General features: G+C 44.8%; 2 protein-coding genes across 8 annotated transcripts in view; one reads left to right on the top strand and one right to left on the bottom strand.

Moving 5' to 3' along the window:
- The window catches only part of EEF1D (eukaryotic translation elongation factor 1 delta), a 29028-nt gene extending 27008 nt beyond the window's left edge, over positions 1-2020 (bottom strand). Inside the window, exon 1 of one of the 7 annotated variants that reach the window (XM_074294684.1) lies at positions 1887-2020. The gene's annotated coding sequence lies outside the window, so the exon portion shown is untranslated. Of the gene's footprint in view, positions 1-1580; positions 1785-1886 lie in introns of those variants that run through there. The other 6 variants (XM_074294500.1, XM_074294408.1, XM_074294946.1 and 3 more) reach the window with 6 other exon arrangements.
- A 367-nt stretch (positions 2021-2387) lies between these two features.
- TIGD5 (tigger transposable element derived 5) lies at positions 2388-4647 on the top strand. The gene has a single exon (XM_074295070.1). The coding sequence runs from the start codon at positions 2499-2501 to the stop codon at positions 4506-4508; it is 2010 nt and encodes a 669-aa protein (XP_074151171.1). The 5' UTR covers positions 2388-2498; the 3' UTR covers positions 4509-4647.
- The last annotated feature ends 12788 nt before the right edge of the window (positions 4648-17435 follow it).

The following is a 17435-nucleotide window of genomic DNA, read 5'->3' as shown; positions in this document are numbered from 1 at the left end:
CGCTAAATCAAACTATCTTCTCATATCAAACTCATTTTCCACGGCGCTCTTCATCTAAACTCTCCGTTCCAGGCGGGCCACTCTTCCTCCTCTCCGTTGGAGACAGAAATTGTATCTATGCTTAAGCCACATTTCAATCTCGGAAGCCATGACTTTCTTCAAGTTAAATGTCATTTAGCTCACTCTGAACGCAGGCAAGAACTTGCTCTTGGATATACCGGCGGTGAGAAGGGCAGAGGAAACGAAGCCCGAACTCTTTCTGTCGGGTCTTGAACCCCGCTTCAGCGCTTTCGCACAGTGAGCCCCCACTGCTCCCGGGATCCCGAGCTTGCTAGGCTATTCTCGCGACGTTGCTTTTTTTCTGTGAATCATTTTCTGGATCCCTGGACCACCATTCTCTTCCTTAGAAACTCCATACCCTCAGTGACCAGGCTAAGTTCGTTTCTCAACCACACTTCTCAGTATTGGCAAACCACGTCGTTCAGATTCCAATCTTTCTAACTCGGGTCCCCCCTCCGTGCCGCAGCAGCCCAATCTTTCTAAGGCGCACGCTGTCCTCCGGCTCGCTGGCTACAGAAGAAATCCATAGTCCTCCATAGATCGTTCTCCATAATTTGCAGCCTTATCTCATACTATTCCTCTTCACAAATTCTACATCCAAGTAAAATGTACCCACTGCCTGTCCCCGAACACTCCCTATTCCAAAAGAAGTGCAATACCCCCCCCCCCCTCCAGGAAGCTTCTCTGCTTCCTCAGTCCAGCAGCTGCTACGCCGGGGAGAAGGTTTTGCTGCTGCGGACCCTCCACGGCCCGAGGCAGACTCTGATTTTCGTCTCTCACCCTCCGCAGCAGTCCAGAGAAGATGGAACATCACTGTTATCCTGGTGGAACACCGGCCCAGACTACCTCACCTTCCCTAACTCTTGTAGGAACTTCAGTGTCCTGCTATTCCCGCTAGCGCCCCGCCCGGCCCACACCGACGGCAAAGACTGAACCAGACAGTCTCTCGAGCCCCCTTTTCCGGCGCTCACAGTCCACGTTTTTAAGTGACCAGAGGACCGGGTTCAAATGGAGCCGGAGAAACAAGGCACGCTAGCGGGAGGAGAGAGCAGAAGGGGGAAGGAAGGAGCCGCCCTAGGCTTCCGCCAGTGTATCGAGGCCAATGCCCCGGGCCCCTCCGTCTCCGGCCTGCGCATTTCTGGGGCCCAAGCGCCACTCCCGCAGTGAAAGGAGCCTTCCGTTCCGACTGGGGAACCTCACACAGCCCTCAGCTGGCCGGCACGGAAACGTTCCCAGGGAGCCACGTGGGGCCGAGTCCAGGCACTGACCAAACCAACCCTTCACCCTAAAAGCGTCCCCCGTTCCATGCCCCCCCCCCCCCCGCGACGGCAGCACTTTGACCTACAGCCCCTTTTTGCGCTCCGCTCGCCCGGGCGGCCCCCTCCTCAGGAGGTCACTTGCTCTACACTTTTAGCCGCGGCTCAGAGGCGCCTAGGAAAGGCCGGGGGCAGGAAGAGGAAGGGGGAGCTTCCCCCTCAAACGTGTCCGCAGAGGTTCGGGGCCGGGCCCCCGGTACTCACACTCCGTGAGACGGAAGAACAGCAAAGAAAGGTTTACTGCCAAAGCCAATCCGGCGGGAAGCGGCGGGGAAAGGGAGACCAGGGCGGCAGCGCACGGGAAATGAGGGGCTGGACCCTACCAACCGCCACTCCACAGGGCGAAGGAGGGGGGGACTGAGAAATTCTGCTTTCCCTCCCCCGCCTTCTGCCTAGCCCCGAGGATACGGCAACTCCGACCCTGGGATCGCGAGATTAGACTCAGCTGGAGAATACAATGATTCTTCCCTCCAGCTCGAGGCCGACAGTCAGAAAGAGACAACTCCCTACCCCGTCCCCTCCAACTGAATGGAATAGTCTGTCGTACAGCTCCGGTGGCCAGGAAAGGGGACCGGAGGGGACGCCCGGGGGGGCGGAGTCTCTGTGTCGCGTGCCTTTCTGGTCTAGACCCAGGAAGAAGCTCCAGGGTGGGCGGTGCTAAACCCTAGAGGCTTCTAAAGAGGCCAGTCGAGCTAGGAGAGGGCGTGGCTAGGTAGATGCGCCTGCGCAATTGCCTATTGACAGAAGGCGGTGGGGCAGAAGGTAGTCTGTGCGCCTGCGTCTAGGCGCCGGGAAAAAAGGGGAGCGAGTTTGAAGAACTTGGCGTGAGGGGGGAAGGGGGGAAGCTAATGCTCTCCGCTTGGCCCGTCCTTTTTCTCTATCAGGGGCGCTCTCCGGAGCCTGGTGGAGACAAAAGCGGAGAGAAGTGCAGGCGGGCGGCTCTCCCTCCCCTCCCACTTTCCCTCCTCCTTCCTCCCCTTTCCCTGCCCCCTCCCTCCGGCTCCCCGCCCATTACGCGCGCGCCCCGCCTATAACGCGCCTGCTTCGGCTGGAGGCGGGTGGGCAGCCTAGGCGGCCCCGGGTATATGGCTTCCAGCTGGCTCCTCGGTCGCCTCCGCCTCCATGTACCCCGCGGGGCCAGCCGGCCCGGCCCCGCACCCTCGCCGCCGCCGGCCCCCGGCCCCTGCCCAGCGCGGGCCCGTGCTCCTGCCCCAGGAGGTGGGGGAAGAGGAGCAGCAGCCCCCGGGCCGAGGCCCCTTGCCGGCCGTGCCTGCAGCGCCCCCGGGGGCGGGGGGCAGCCCTGGCGCGCCGAGCCTGGCCGTGAAGATGGCCTTTCGGAAAGCCTATTCTATCAAGGACAAGCTCCAGGCCATCGAACGTGTGAAGGGCGGGGAGCGCCAGGCCAGCGTGTGCAGGGACTTCGGCGTGCCCGGAGGCACCCTGCGCGGCTGGCTCAAGGATGAGCCCAAGCTGCGCTGGTTCCTGGACCAGCTGGGCGGAGAGGTGGGCACCCAGCGGAAGAAGATGCGGCTGGCCAACGAGGAGGAGATCGACCGGGCCGTGTACACTTGGTTCCTCACCCTGCGCCAGCACGGCATCCCGCTCTCCGGGCCCATCATCCAGGCCCAGGCGGAGGCCTTTGCCCGCCAGATCTACGGGCCTGAATGCACCTTCAAGGCCAGTCACGGCTGGTTCTGGAGGTGGCAGAAGCGCCACGGCATCTCCAGTCAGCGAATCTATGGCGAAGCGGAGCCAGCCCTTCCGCCCCCTGCCTCCGCCACCTCTCTGCCCACCGTGAAGGCCGAACCAGACCTTGTGGCCATGGGGGAGCATCCCTCACCGATGCCGCCCCCCACCCCTACTGATGGGGGCTACGGGGATGAACAGATTTACAATGCCAATGTCACTGGGCTCTACTGGAAGTTGTTGCCTGAGCAGACAGCCCCGCCTGGGGGAGGGGCGCCCGGAAACAGAGGACACCAGTGGAGAGGGGACAGGGTCACAGTGTTGCTAGCAGCTAACTTGACTGGCAGCCACAAGCTGAAGCCCCTGGTGATTGGGCAGCTGCCAGATCCACCCAGCTTGCGGCACCACAATCAAGACAAGTTTCCTGCCTCCTACCGCTACAGCCCTGATGCTTGGCTCAGTGCCACGCTGCTCCGGGGCTGGTTCTTTGAGGAGTTTGTGCCAGGTGTCAGGCGCTACCTGCGGCGCAGCTGCCTGCAGCAGAAGGCTGTGCTGCTGGTGAATCACCACCCTGGACCAAGGCCATCGGGCCTACGGCCACCCTCCCCAGAAGAGGGTGAGGAGGCTGGCAAACGGCAGAGGGCAGCTGGCAGCCTGGGCCCAGAGCCAGCCCTTTGTCATCCAGAGGAGTTGCAGACCCCTGATGGTGCAGTCCGGGTGCTCTTCCTGTCCAAGAGCAGTGCCCGGTGCAAGATTCCAGCACCCTTGGAACAAGGGGTGGTCTCTGCCTTCAAACAGTTGTACAAAAGGGAACTGCTGCGACTGGCTGTGTCATGTGCAGGCGGCTCCCCTCTGGACTTTGTTCGCAGCTTCATGTTGAAGGACATGCTCTACCTAGCCGGCCTCTCTTGGGATCTGGTCCAAGCAGGCAGCATTGAACGATGCTGGCTGCTGGGTCTCCGAGCTGCCTTTGAGTCCCGTCCTGATGATGAGGAACAGCTGGTCCAGCCCCACCCGAGAGCCTCTGGGGAGGATGAGGAGGCAGAGGAGCACAGCAAGGTCCTCAGTGACCTAACGCACTTGGCTGCCCTCACTTACAAGCGCCTGGCACCTGAAGATGTGGCAGAATGGCTGCACTTGGACGATGGGGCCCCAGACTTGGGGGAGCCCCCGGAGGGTGGGGGGGAAGAGGAGGAAGATGGGGGAGGTCGGGAACAGCCCTCCTGTGGGGGCTTCCCACCACTGGCTGGTCCACCCCAAGGGGAGGAGGAGGCTGAAACAGGAGAGCTATCACCAGTACCCACAGCTGGAGAAGCCATTAGGGGTCTTGAGACAGCTTTAAGGTGGCTGGAAAGCCGTGATCCCAGAGAGGTGGGACCCTTGAAGCTGGTGCAACTTCGATCCTTAATCAGCATGGCTCAGCGGCTTGGAGAGACAGGGCCCTAATTTATCTGTCTCCTGATGGCTGCTGGAAGGGCAAGACTTAGGTGCCTAGGACCCAAGTGACACCTTTTTACTTCTGCACCTTTATAGGGGATGTTCATTGGCTCCTATAGCCTTCTTTCTTCTGATATTATGGGCTAACACCTGCAACAACCTGGAGAATACCAGGAACGTCAGAGATAGCAATGAGGAAATGATACCTTACTCCTAAAGTCACCAAAGGGGACTGGACTGGTGACACTAGTGTCATTACCAGTAATGGTCCAAAATGCAACTTAGTCATCAGCAAAGAAGCACATGATAGGAATGTCTAAGGGAGGTAACTTCAGAGGACAGTTGTTTAGGAAGGGGTAGCAAAGAGCCATCTTAACCACTAGTACCCCTCTCCAAAACATGTGCCCATACACAGGAGCCTTGGAGGCTCTATCAGGGAGCAGCTTTCACTGTGTTCACAACCTTTTTTTCTGAGGCTCCCCAAGCTTAGAGCTGTGGCAGTCTTTGAAGGTGTGTACTTTTTTAATGCCACGTGTGATATATCCACCCCCTCACACAGAAGGCCTTTCACCCATGTCCCCTCTTCATTTCCTTCTTGTCCTCTTCTGATGGACTATATCCCACTATATCCTTACTTTCTCCTTTTCTCCTCCTCCTTCCCAGTCACATGCACTGGATGAGGGCCTACTTGTGCTTCCTCTTGCAGGGAGGAACCTGTGAGCCCTGGTGCTGGGGTTAGCTAGGGTTACCATAGCTTTTTAATCTTTAAAATGGGGGAAAAAACTGACCACTTTTTTTATACATAGTAAAAAAAAATAAAACAAATCTAGAGCCAGTTTTACAAGCCAGACATAATGAGGCACCAGAGCTAGAAGCTAGTGAGGAGCTGGCTCTAAACTGATCAAGGGAGTGGGAAAGGTGCTCCTTAAGTGAGGATTATGACCCCTCCTGGAGCCAGGTTGGAAGGTGCCAGCCCTGAGTTGTTACTAAGTTGCCCTTGAGGGTTGAGCCAAGGAATTTAGAGTGAGCTCACTTAGGGGTTTGAAGAAGGATGTTTTAGTCTGGCTCTGAGTGGGGAGAATCTGTAGTATTTGAGTTGTCCTAGGAATAAGTATAGACCCCAGGATACATCCCTAGTTTCTGTAACCAACTTGGGTTGTAGATTTGTTCAACTTTTCTTGGTCTCTGGTTTTTGTGAAGGGTTTTGTGTGTGGTTTGGGATTTTGTTTTTGTTTCTCAAGAAAAATAACACTTTCAACAGTTTTACTATAGATTATTGGAGTGTGTGAATTTGGGGCCCCTCTGGGTCTCCCTCCAACATAACTTGAAAATAACCTATTATTTTTAAGTCCAGCATGTTTGTGGTAATCAGCAATGGCATATTTTTCCTTGTGTGCAAACTTTGTACCAACTGTGGGCTTTGAGAAATTACCCAATTTCTCTGATCAAAGCTAGGGCATCCTTCTAGGAATCAATTACAGAGTTTTTATGCTGTCAGTATCTGGAGGTGAGGAGAGTGGGTTCAGTGGAAGAATATTTATTAACTTTGCCCTTCTCTAGATCAAAATAGTCTTTACCTGGATTCCTAGTGGAACAAGATTCTTTGATAAGAATCATTCTTCATGGGTGGGTTTTCTTGTCAGCAAGTCTTTTGCAAAGTTGAGACATGACCGTACCAAAAAGGACACAAAATTAACAAGGGGCTGGAGGTGCAGGTAGAATTTGGTGTGAGTTTGGGGGGAGCTTTACAACTTTCATTTATTTTCTGAGCAAAATAGTCTGGGTTATAAAATCTTGGAAAAAGGGGGAAAATATCCCTGGTGCCTTTTATATAGTAGTTCAGAGTTCATTGTTACTCAGTTGAGACTGGAAATAGGGTTTAAAGAGGATTTGAAAGAAATTTGTCTGGTGCTTACAGTTACTTGGTGAATGTCATCCTGGATCTTTTCAGACAGTAGACAGCAACCATATTCAGATGCGGTTGATTGGCAGTTAACTTTCTGATCCTCAGCTATTCTCCCTTTCCACTTACTAATTTTTTGCAACTCCCCCTCCCTCCAATCTTTTTTTTTACTATAAGTGAAAATTTTGAAAACAAGGAGTTGGTATGGAGCATAGTATGGAGAAAGATCTGTTAGAACAGATGGAATTTTGGAGGGAAATAAAAAAAATTATGCCTCAGATTCCCTTAAATTAGTTACAAGTCAGTTTTCATGTGATTCTTGAAAAGCTGTTTTCCTTTGAGACCAAGAGTCTGATGAATCCTCCCATGTAAGAGATTAGTAGGGTAGTATAAAACACATAATAGTATTTTGAATGAAGCTACCATCAGCCTCAGGTTCAGTATATGTGGTCTTCATTCAGCAAAATTATATTAAGCACTTACTGTGTGCAAAGCCTTTTTGGGTGTTAGGGAAAATACAAAAAGACCCTGAATTCTTGGAGCTCACAGTCTAATAAGAGATAAGACACAAGCAAAATTACCTCTAATGTAAAGTGATAATAAATAGAAAGATACAAGGTATATCATGAGATCCAACTAAGAAAAAAGCCTTACTAACCAGATGGCTTTTGAGAGTTTTCCTGAAGAAAATAACATTTGCATATTCTTTAACTATAGTTATAGTTATAGCTTACATTCATGTAGCACTTTGCAAGACGGGCAAAGTACTTTTCTGATATCTCATTTGGTCCTCAACAATCCTAAGAGTTGGTACTATTATTTTGGTGCTATTATTATCCCCATTTTACAGGTGAAGAAATTGAGGGTAAGTGATTTTCCTGGATCAGGATTTGATCTTAACTTGCTTAACTTTGAGTCTTTAACCATGGGTAATAATGTAAATAGAGATGTTCCAACCCTATGGGTGCATGAGCATAGTGGTAGGAATATTGTTTGGGTGATAAAATTGTGTACTTGGGGTGAAATATACAGGAGAGAGTAATAGGGAAATCTGAAAAGGTAAGCTGGAGCTAGATTGTTTAATTTTGAATTTCAGTGTACAGTTGAAAAACACCGAAAATGTTTAGGCAGAAAAGTGCTGGGACTTGTTCTATGCAAAGGAGAGAATATTCTAGCAATAGGATGAGGAATGGATTGGAGGAGAGAAAAGGATAACTTGTTAGATTAGCCTAATGAGAGTAGATGGGAATGTTATGGGGGTGGAAGTAGAGGGAGTGATAATGGGAACAGAAGAGGAATCAAGATGTGAGAGACATTGACATAAGAGATGGGAAAGAACAGACATAGCACCAAGGTTTCAAACATGGCAATCTAGCTGTTTCATTGTGTTTGTTTTTTTGGGTGGAACTAATTTAAAAACTGTTCAGTGTTACATATCTGCTGCAGGAATACTCCCAGCAACCATGGGATATGATTTTAATTTGGAACTGGAAGGTTGCATCTAGTCCAAACTCCTCACCGATCAGGAGATTGATTCTCACAGATAGTGCTTAAAGTCTCCCAGGTAATAAATAAAAGACCTAGAAATGGAACCCAAAGTCTTCTGGTCCAAATCCATCCCTGCTTCCACTCAGCTCAGAATCTCAGAACCTGACTAGGCAGAGGAGCACTGGCTGTAAGAGAATATTAGGACTTGCTAAAGAGGTTTTGGGACATGACTGTGTGATTTAGCCACCTGACCTGAGGTTTTAAATTATATAGAACTTGGCAGGAACTTGTCCCTGGGCAAGAAGTTCTAGGTCAGACTTTCATTTTATTTGTCTGTAGCTACTTTTAGCTATGTGAAGAATTTGAAAGTGCAGAAAACCTTTTTCATTATAGATTTTTACTTATCTTGGTGGTGTGTGCACATTCAGATCCCCCATCCAGTGGATGGAAAAGTTTGCTAGCACTTTGATCCGGGCTACAAGTTGAGTAATAGCCTGTCCCCAGAGGTAGGTGAAACAGTTCTTTGCCATTCACTGAGCCTTTCTGGTAGCCTCCATCCTGTCCCTTAGCAGGCCTGGATGCTGAGTAGCATTCACTGATTGACAGGATTTTTACCAAGTATAAGTGGGGGCAGTAGAGTCTAACAGAAAATCTTTGGAATTTGGAGTCAGGTGATGCCAGAATTCTGCTGCATCATGTGATTTCTGGGGAGTTATATAAAGAGGGGTTTGGATGAGATAAGCTTCAAAGTATCTCCTAATGATAAATCTGGGTCTGAAGTCAGAAAGACCTGAGTTCAAATCCAGCCCATTGTGTGGATTGTGTGACTCCTGGACAAGGTTACTTAACTCTCTGGCTCAGTTTTCTCATCTGTTAAATGAGCTAGAGAAGAAAGTAGGCACTCCAGTATACTTGCTAAGAAAATACCAAATGGGGTCATGAAGAGTTAGATACAACTGAACAATGATAAATTCCATCACCTTAAGAATTCGTTGTTATTCATTGGTGTCTGATTCTTTGTGACCCCAGTTAGTATCTGATGCCAGATGTCTTTCTGACTCCATGCCTAGCGCTCTATTTATTGCACTACCTAGCAGCCCAGATATTGGAATGGTTTGCTAGCTCATTTTATAGATGAAGAAATTGAGGCAAATGGTTAAGTGATTTGCCCAGGATCATACAGCCAATAAGTAGGGCTATATTTGAACTCAGGTCTAGAATTCACATCTCTGAATCTTTGTTATAATGGAATAAAAAAAGTAACTGAAAGAGCCTTGAGCCAAAAATTGTGATACCCTCTCTTGGCTATGCTGTTAATTATGGACAAATTCCTCCACCTTAACCTTAAGTTTCCTTTTCTGTAAAATGGGAACAATTACTTGCACTAAGTACTTCATAGGATAGTTGAGGTTCAAATGAGATCTTTTATGTGAAATACTTTTATAAGCTATAAAATGCTATATAGAAAAGCCAGCTGCTTCATTTCTCTGGGCTTTAGTTTCCCTATTAAAAATAAGAGGTTGGGCTAGCTTGGGGTGCCACATATTTTTAATTGAAAAGGATCTTGTCAGTTTCCTGAAGACTTCTATTCTATTCCATTAGTGGGGAGGAGATGAGAACAACTAAGTCTGAGGTCATGCTTGAATCTGTATAGGGCTGAGGCTCTGATCCTTCCCTGGAACTCCCAGAAAGCAGGTGCTAAGATAACTACTCTAGAATATCAGATCTCTCTTTTCAGGAGCCACGGCTAGAAATCTAGAACCAACCTCAGGTTTTGGAAAAATCTGAATTTGAGGGCCAGAGACCTTGGGTTTGAATTGTTAACTATTCACTACTTGTATAATCTTTGGTGAGTCATCTCTCCCTGTGGGGCCACATTTTCCTTCTGTAAAATAATAGAGTTAACCCAACTTAAGACTTGCCATGTCTATCCTTATATAGTGCTAAAAACGATGGACAGAATGTTTGTATCATTGCTTCCCTGTGGCAGAAGTGGGGTCTTTTCTTTCTAACCCAACAGAGACAATTCAGGGTTGCTATATTTTGAGGCCAGGAGTTCCAATGACAGCATTGGCAGATACTTCCGCTGTATACTAGGGACTATCCAGCACTTAATAGTGGAGTCAGGACTAGACAACTCTGGTTTCCTGACTCTCAAAGCAGTGACTTGTTTCCCCTCACATTATTGAATTTGTTTTGCAGAGAGGGAAAGCATCAAAACAAACTGTTACTGTTATAGCTGTCAAAACCATCGTCCTTCAGCTACTGAGCTTTGCCTCCATTTCAACTAGAAGCATTCTTGATCACTTCACTTCAGTGAGAATTTAGCCTGACAAACCTGTGGAGCATAAGACTTTCATGGCCCCAATTCTACCTTCCCTTAGGGAACATTCTAGCCAGAGGAAATGGACACAACACTTTCCTGGACAGTTTCCATGGTAAATTCTGCTTTCTTCAGGTAAAAACCTGTTTAAGAGATCAGTCAAAAAAATCAACTGGGGGTTTGACTAAATGATGGCACTTTTCCTTTTAAACACTTTGGGCTAAGACCATAGAGAGTTAAGAACTGACCAGGGAAGGAATAGGTTCCTTTCTCAGGTGGTAAGTTCCTTACCCCTGGAGCTATTAATATGGAAATTGGATGAACACTGGCCAGGGATGTTGTGGGATCCTTACAGTCTTTCCGTGTTATAATTCCGTGAGCCTCACATTGTGACCATCTTTCCCTAAGAAGGGAATCCTAGGGTATGGTAGGTAGCAAGAATTTCACTATACTTGGAATCAGAAGACACAGCTATTTGCCCATTCAACTATTTGTCTAAACATAATTCGTGTCTTCTTTTGTTTACTCAGTTTTCTCATATGTAAAATGAGAGCATTAACAGAAATTCCGTTTTACAGCTCTAAAATCTTGACTTATGGACTGGTTTGCTCTTTTTTTCCAGCGGTTCAGGGATTCATCTTTCTAGGTGAAATGAAACTAATCCTTTGCATCAAGCTCTGACCTGCATCACTACGTTAAAAATACCTGACATTTGTATAAATCTTTACAATCCACATTTCTATCATCTTAGTTGATCCTCTCAACAATTCCATAAGGTAGGTAGTACAACTATCTTCAGTCTACCAATAAAGAAATTGAGACAGAATGTGACTTGTCAGTAGATGGCAGAACTTGAATCCAACTCCAAATCCTTTGTCTCTCTCCCTCAGCTCCTCATGAGCTATACCACAGCTACCTCAGTGTTATAGCTTTTGATGTTCTTGGAATTACATGCCCAAGTAATAGTCCAGTAGTTTCATGATCCCCCCCCCATACCCAAACAAGTTACTTCTCTTCCTACAAAAGTATGGAACAGGCTTTAGTCAAACAAATTAATTGAAATACAGCAGGGAACTGAAAGGAACATGGTGAAGTGAAAGTAGCATTGGCCTTAGGAGGCTCTGGATATTAATCCTAAATAATGCTACTTTGTAGCTATATAATCTTAGGCAAGTCATTTCCCAATAAATTTGGAAGCAGAGGCTGTGGATTGAAATTTTACATTTGGGGCATATCATTTTAAGCTTTCTGAACATTGAATTTCCATATCTATAAAATGAGGGTGGTGACTTTTAGATGACTTCTGAGGACCCTTTCAATTCTAAATTTATGATCCTGTGGTCCCCAGCAGGAATCCTTCTTAGGACCAACATTGTAGAACAGACTGCCTTTTAGCAAAGAATCCAGGGCCAGAGAGATCATACTTCTCCTGTTATTAAGAAGTCCAAAGGGATGTTGCTCTTCAGGGATATTTGGTAGTGTGTGAACTGAAGAGCAGCTTTTAGTTAGTTAGGGAAAGGATGTATATATTAGGTGGTCAACCTGGGTTCTGTCACTACTTTAGTTACCTCCTTTGTTTTTTTCTGTGATAGGAGTAATTAGACGCCATCCAAGGATGCTTTTAACTTTAATATATTCTGATTCTGTAATAGGGAATCTCCCACCTTTCATGACAATCATTTTTGAAAAGCTTGTACCCGTTGCTACATATGAAGTGAATGCTTGCCCACCTGGAAATTACACTGGTCCCACCAGATCAAGGATCAGCCACAATCTAACCCAAAAAGGTTCTGATGGACTTAAAAAAATAAAACTCAGAGAGATATATGAAAGCAGTGGGAGAGGAAAGGGTATCTCTATACAGGCTCTGCTTGGGCCTGAACAGGTAACAAGCTAGGCAAGAATAAACTAATTCCCATTTTGGTAGCTCTTGTGAAGTTCTTTCCTCACAATTTCCTTGTGAACTTGGCAGGATAAGAATTATTTTGTAGATGAACAGACTCAGAAGTTAAATGATTTGGCTGACTTCACACAGCTAGCAAATGAAAGATCTGGCATTTGAAGACATAACAAATCCAGTACTCTTTCCATTATACCCTATTGCCTCATTGGAAATAAAATTACAGAATTTGAGTTGGAGCAACTTTGGTAATCTTGTCTGATCCTATGTGAAGCACAAAATTCAAGGTTAGCAAATGTAGGGTAAATCTTTTTCCCTGTTCTGAAATAAAATTTAGATGGTCCTCAAGACTTCTACAAATTCAGACATTGTAGTTCTGTTCCCTAGTTCAGATTAAGTCACAATGCTTTATCATTGCAATGTAAGGGTGGGTAGGGTCTAATTTACAGTTGTAACACTATAACTAGAAATGTACCCATCGAGATTACCTGGCATACATGTAGTTTCTCAAGGTGTGCAGAGCCGATGAGAGAAAACATTGTTTCCTAGGCTAATGGCCATGCTAGGTACAGCCAAGATGCTTGATAAACATTTAATCAATTGCTTATTTGCCTGCTATTCTTAGTTGCTTACCTGCTCCCTTCCTCCCCTTCCCCCCCTTCCCCCCCCCCCCCTGACTTCTAAGGTAGAAATCTAAAAGTCCGGAATGGGAATGCCTTTACAGATCATTTAATCCAACACCTTCATTTTACAGATGAGAGAAGTGACTTGTGTTAAGATCATGTCAGGTTGCAGAATTGGGATTCAAGTCAAGTGCTCTTGATTATAAAAAGGGTGATCACCATATGCAGAGCCTGGAAATATATAGTCTGATTTCAGGTGGCTTCCAAGTTTAATCAGGGAAGACAACACACCTTCAGTAAGAAGGGCCCTAATGCGCATATAACCTATCTTGTGACCTTGAAAGCATTTGATAATTATCAAGGGATTTGGTATCAAGAACCTTCTTTTGCAAGTCTTCAGTAAATTTGAATGCTGAGATGGTGGCATGCAGTGCTTGTAAGCACCTTATATCATGTATCCATGAGGCTTGATTATTCTATATAGATTTTGGCTTTGTGTTCTAGGACTCCTATTCTTGGGGTCTTGAGGTAGTGATGGTTTTGCCTCAACATTCAATTTCTTACCCTCCTCCGAAAGCTTCATTGTCCTCACAGTTCAAATCATTTCTAGTTTCACACAAAGTTTTGGGCATGAACTGTATGACTAGCCCTTATGGAGACAGGATTCCTATGTCCTATTCCCCAAATCAGGCTTTTTTCCCTATCCCACTGTTGCCAGTTTTTTCATAGGCTGCTCTTAAAGACATAAGTGGGGTACACAGAGTAAAACTGATTCCTTGGTCATCCTATGCTTACTAGCTGTAATCGGTAAGTCATTTATAATCTGTGCTTCAACATTCCTATATGATATAAAAAATGGAATTCTTTTGCTATTCCCTTCTGAATGTTTGATTCCCCAATTATTAGTATCATTCATGTTTTTGCTCAATGTTCTCCAGTACTTCTCCAGATGGTGTTGGGTCAGTAGAAACAACATGGGACCTTGGAGTTAGAGGAGACTTGGGTTTGTGTCCTAGCTCTGACCCTTATTGATATGACTATGTAGGTGAGCCTGTTTTCCTCACTTATAAAAATGTTTAATCTTGCCTGTGATAGATACAACGCTCATGAGAGCTATAGTGAGCTCTAGAAATTGAGCTATTTGTTGACTAAGCCAGTTTTCCAACTGTTTTGTAGTTTGGCTACTGTAGGCCAGATTTCTTAAGAAAAATTTGGCTCAGTAAAGGGAAGAATTTTTTAGCACTCAGCAAGCCTATGTGAGATGGACTGCCTGAAGAAATGGTGACCTTTGACAGTTTTAATCAAGATCATAGATTGAGAGCTGGAAGAGATCTCAAGCCATCTAGTCTGATCCCTTAATTTTACAGTTGAAAAAAACAGACCCATGGAGGTTGGGACTTGCTGAAGGTCACAGGTCAGATAGCCATTTGCTACAGGTATGAACTATGTTAGGCCTTGGATCAGATAACCTCTGAACCCCTCCTTCAAAGTGAAATGTTATTCTCTACCTAGGAGTTAGCTACTTACTTCCTTTGTAGGTTGTATATGTCTCTCAACCTATACAAAAGGAGTTTTTGAACCAGCAGATGAAGAAAAGCCTAGGTGAAGGCAAAGCTGATACAGAAACTGAGCTGAGATCAAAGGACTCCCATATTTTTTTTTTTTTTTTTTTATCAAATGAGAGGGTGGAAGTAGACAATTTAAAAGGTCCTTTTAGCTATTCGATTCCAAGATCCTATGTTCTTGTTCCGCTTAGACCCCCTAGATGCCTCACTTTTAAAGTAATACTGACAAATTGGACTACCTCTAGAGACAGATAACCCAAATGAGGAAAGGACCAGAGGCCATGTTATGTAAGGATTGTTTGAAAGAACAAGAATGGTAAGACGAGCAAAGAGAACTGAAGGGACATGATAGTTCTCTACAAGCATTTGGGGGAAAATGCTGTTTTGAGGAAGATAAACTTATTCTTTAGCTACTGAAGATGAAGCTATGATTTATGGGAAAAAATTATTAGTTGGAAATTTCCAGCTTGGACTAATAAAGGAATTTTCAGTCATTGGGAGTATCCCACAACAATAGAATAGGCTGTCTCAAGTATTTAAACTCATTAGAAATGTTTATTCAGAAAAGAGTCAATATGATAATGTGATTCACATTACATAAAGATTAGTGAGCTCCATTTCTATTTGAATTTGACACCATTATAGTAGAGAAAATGCCTACTTCTATCTGGAGAAGGAATTTCCTCACTAGGGAGTTCCCCTAGACCAATGAAATAAGCCCAGTCCCTAGTCCTATCCTTTTCCATAAAGGAAGCACAATTGCTATTAATATCAAACCATTCCTTTGGGTTTCTTCTCCAAACCAAAAAATTCTTACACTTACCATATTTCCTTTTTTTGCACTCACTTCCTTTACCGTGTCAACCTTTTTCTTGAATTTCATTTTATCCAGTTCCAGCAACAATTTTCCAAGCAGTTTCAAGGAGCATGAAGAACTTGTCATATATATTAGTTGTTCCCAATTCTTCATGATTTTTATGAGGTTTTCTTGGGAAAGATACTGCAGTATTTTGCTATTCCCTCTCCAAGGCTTCCATTTTACAGTTGAAGAAACTGAGTGAGAGGTTAAAAAACTTGTCCAGATACACACACTAGTGTCTGAAGCTGGATTTGAACTTGGGTCCCCACACCTAGTACTCTATCCACTGTGCCACGTAGTTGCCCCCAAATAAAGCACTACATACATTGTGTCATCTCATTTTACATTATATTCTCACCTACCCAAAAGTGAGCAATGGGATGAAAACTGCTCAGCATCATTCATTCCTCATCATTCATAGCCACTTTAGGAACAGAGGGTAGAGCTGGAAGAAGAGATTCTAAAGCTAGAGGTCTATTAATTTAAAAAAAATTTTGATAACTACATTTCAAAATAATTGATTTCCTTTATAATGTTATTCATTTTATGCATTTAAAAACACTATTCTGAAGAGAGGAGCACAGGCTTCATCAGACGCCAAAGGGATCCATGATACCAAAAAAAAAAAAAAAGTTTTAGAACCTTTAATCTAGTCCAATCTTTTTTATGAATGAGGAAATTGGGGTCCAGAGAAGTGACTTGCCCAACAAAGTTGAAAGCTAGAAAGTAGAATGATTTATCTTCTAGCTACAAAATCTTTCCTAGGCCTCAGTGTCTCAAAACTCCAGTGGATCCTTTGGTGCCTAACTGATAGCCAGTAGCACCATTCCCAGTTTGTGCTATTTTCTTACAGGCTTGATTCGTGGATTTGCTATGACAATTATGTTTAAGCTGCTGGCTAAAGTGGGAGGCTGAGATTCCTCAGTCAAGTATTGCAACACAAAGTTGACTCCATTAATTTCACTGGTCAAAAGATGAAACAGTTCATGGCCAGTCAGAGTTTGGATCTGAATGCTGTTCTCAGAATGTAATCCAGAGCTCTTTGCATCAATAGAATCCTGGGACTGCACAAGACTTGAGTTCAAATTCTGGTTTTGACATTGGTTGTTTGACATTTGGCAAATAATTGTAAAATGGGGATAACACTTGCATTGCCAGTCTCACATAATATCCTACAGGAAGTGCTTTCCCAACCTAAAAATATGAAAATGAAAAGTTTTCTTTCTCAACATGCATTGAACTTCACCCTTAATTGAGAAATTGAGAGGTTCTCACCTGCTGCCTTTTTCAAAGTAACCAGTGATTAATGAAGTCATATGTCTAGTTCTGTTATTCAATATTTTTTTTCAGTTATGAGGATAAAAGCAGAGCATGTTATCCAATTTAAAGATACAAAGCTAGACATACATTTTGTACAAGAGTATCAGAAGCTTAACAGATCTTAAGTTAGAATGATGGGACAAATATTAAGATTGCATGTAGTCTTAGATTTTAAAAATCCAATAGGATTGGGGAGAATGACTAGACAGCAGTTTGTATGAAAAAATCGGGATTTTAGTAGCCTGCAAGCTCAATACAAGTGAGCAATGAAAATGGTAACTCAAATTTAAGCTATGTTAACACTAATAAGTGGCCAAAAATAAAGGAAAAATAAAGTGCTAAGCATTTTACAAATATTCCATTTGGTCCTCACAATGACCCTGGGAGTTTGGTGCTTTTATTATCCCCCTTTCACAGATGGAGAAAGTTAAAATAGCAATTTAAGTGATGCCCACAGAGTTGGTATCTAAGGCCATATTTGAACTCAAGTCCTCCTTAATTCCAAGCCTAGCACTCTTATCCATTGCTTGACCAACTGCCTCAAAATAGTAGTAATAGTTCTGCTATACCCAACCTTGATCTGAACCTATTTGGAATATTAGATTCAGTTCAAACCCACAGGAAGGATATTAACTACGCCATGTTCAGAAAATAATGACTAGTATGCTTAGAGATGATGCTGTACTAGGACCAATTCAAAGAACTAAAGATGGTGAAAGAAAGAAAACTTAGATGGAGGAAATGAGTGGTTTCTGCAGAGGCAGATTTTGACTCAAAGTAACAAAGATTCCAATTAGTAAAAAAGCTGGAAAAAGCCTTTTAGCTCATCTAGTCCAGTTTTATAAAAAAGAAAGCATAAGTGATATGACTTGTCTAAGATCACAAGGTTACTAGCAAATGGAAGAAATCAGGACCTGAACCCAGGTTATTTGACTCTTAGACCATTTCTTTTTCC

Source organism: Sminthopsis crassicaudata, chromosome 1 (assembly GCF_048593235.1).
Source record: "Sminthopsis crassicaudata isolate SCR6 chromosome 1, ASM4859323v1, whole genome shotgun sequence".
NCBI classification, from domain to species: Eukaryota; Metazoa; Chordata; class Mammalia; order Dasyuromorphia; family Dasyuridae; genus Sminthopsis; species Sminthopsis crassicaudata.
This window is presented reverse-complemented; position numbering and strand designations above follow the sequence as displayed.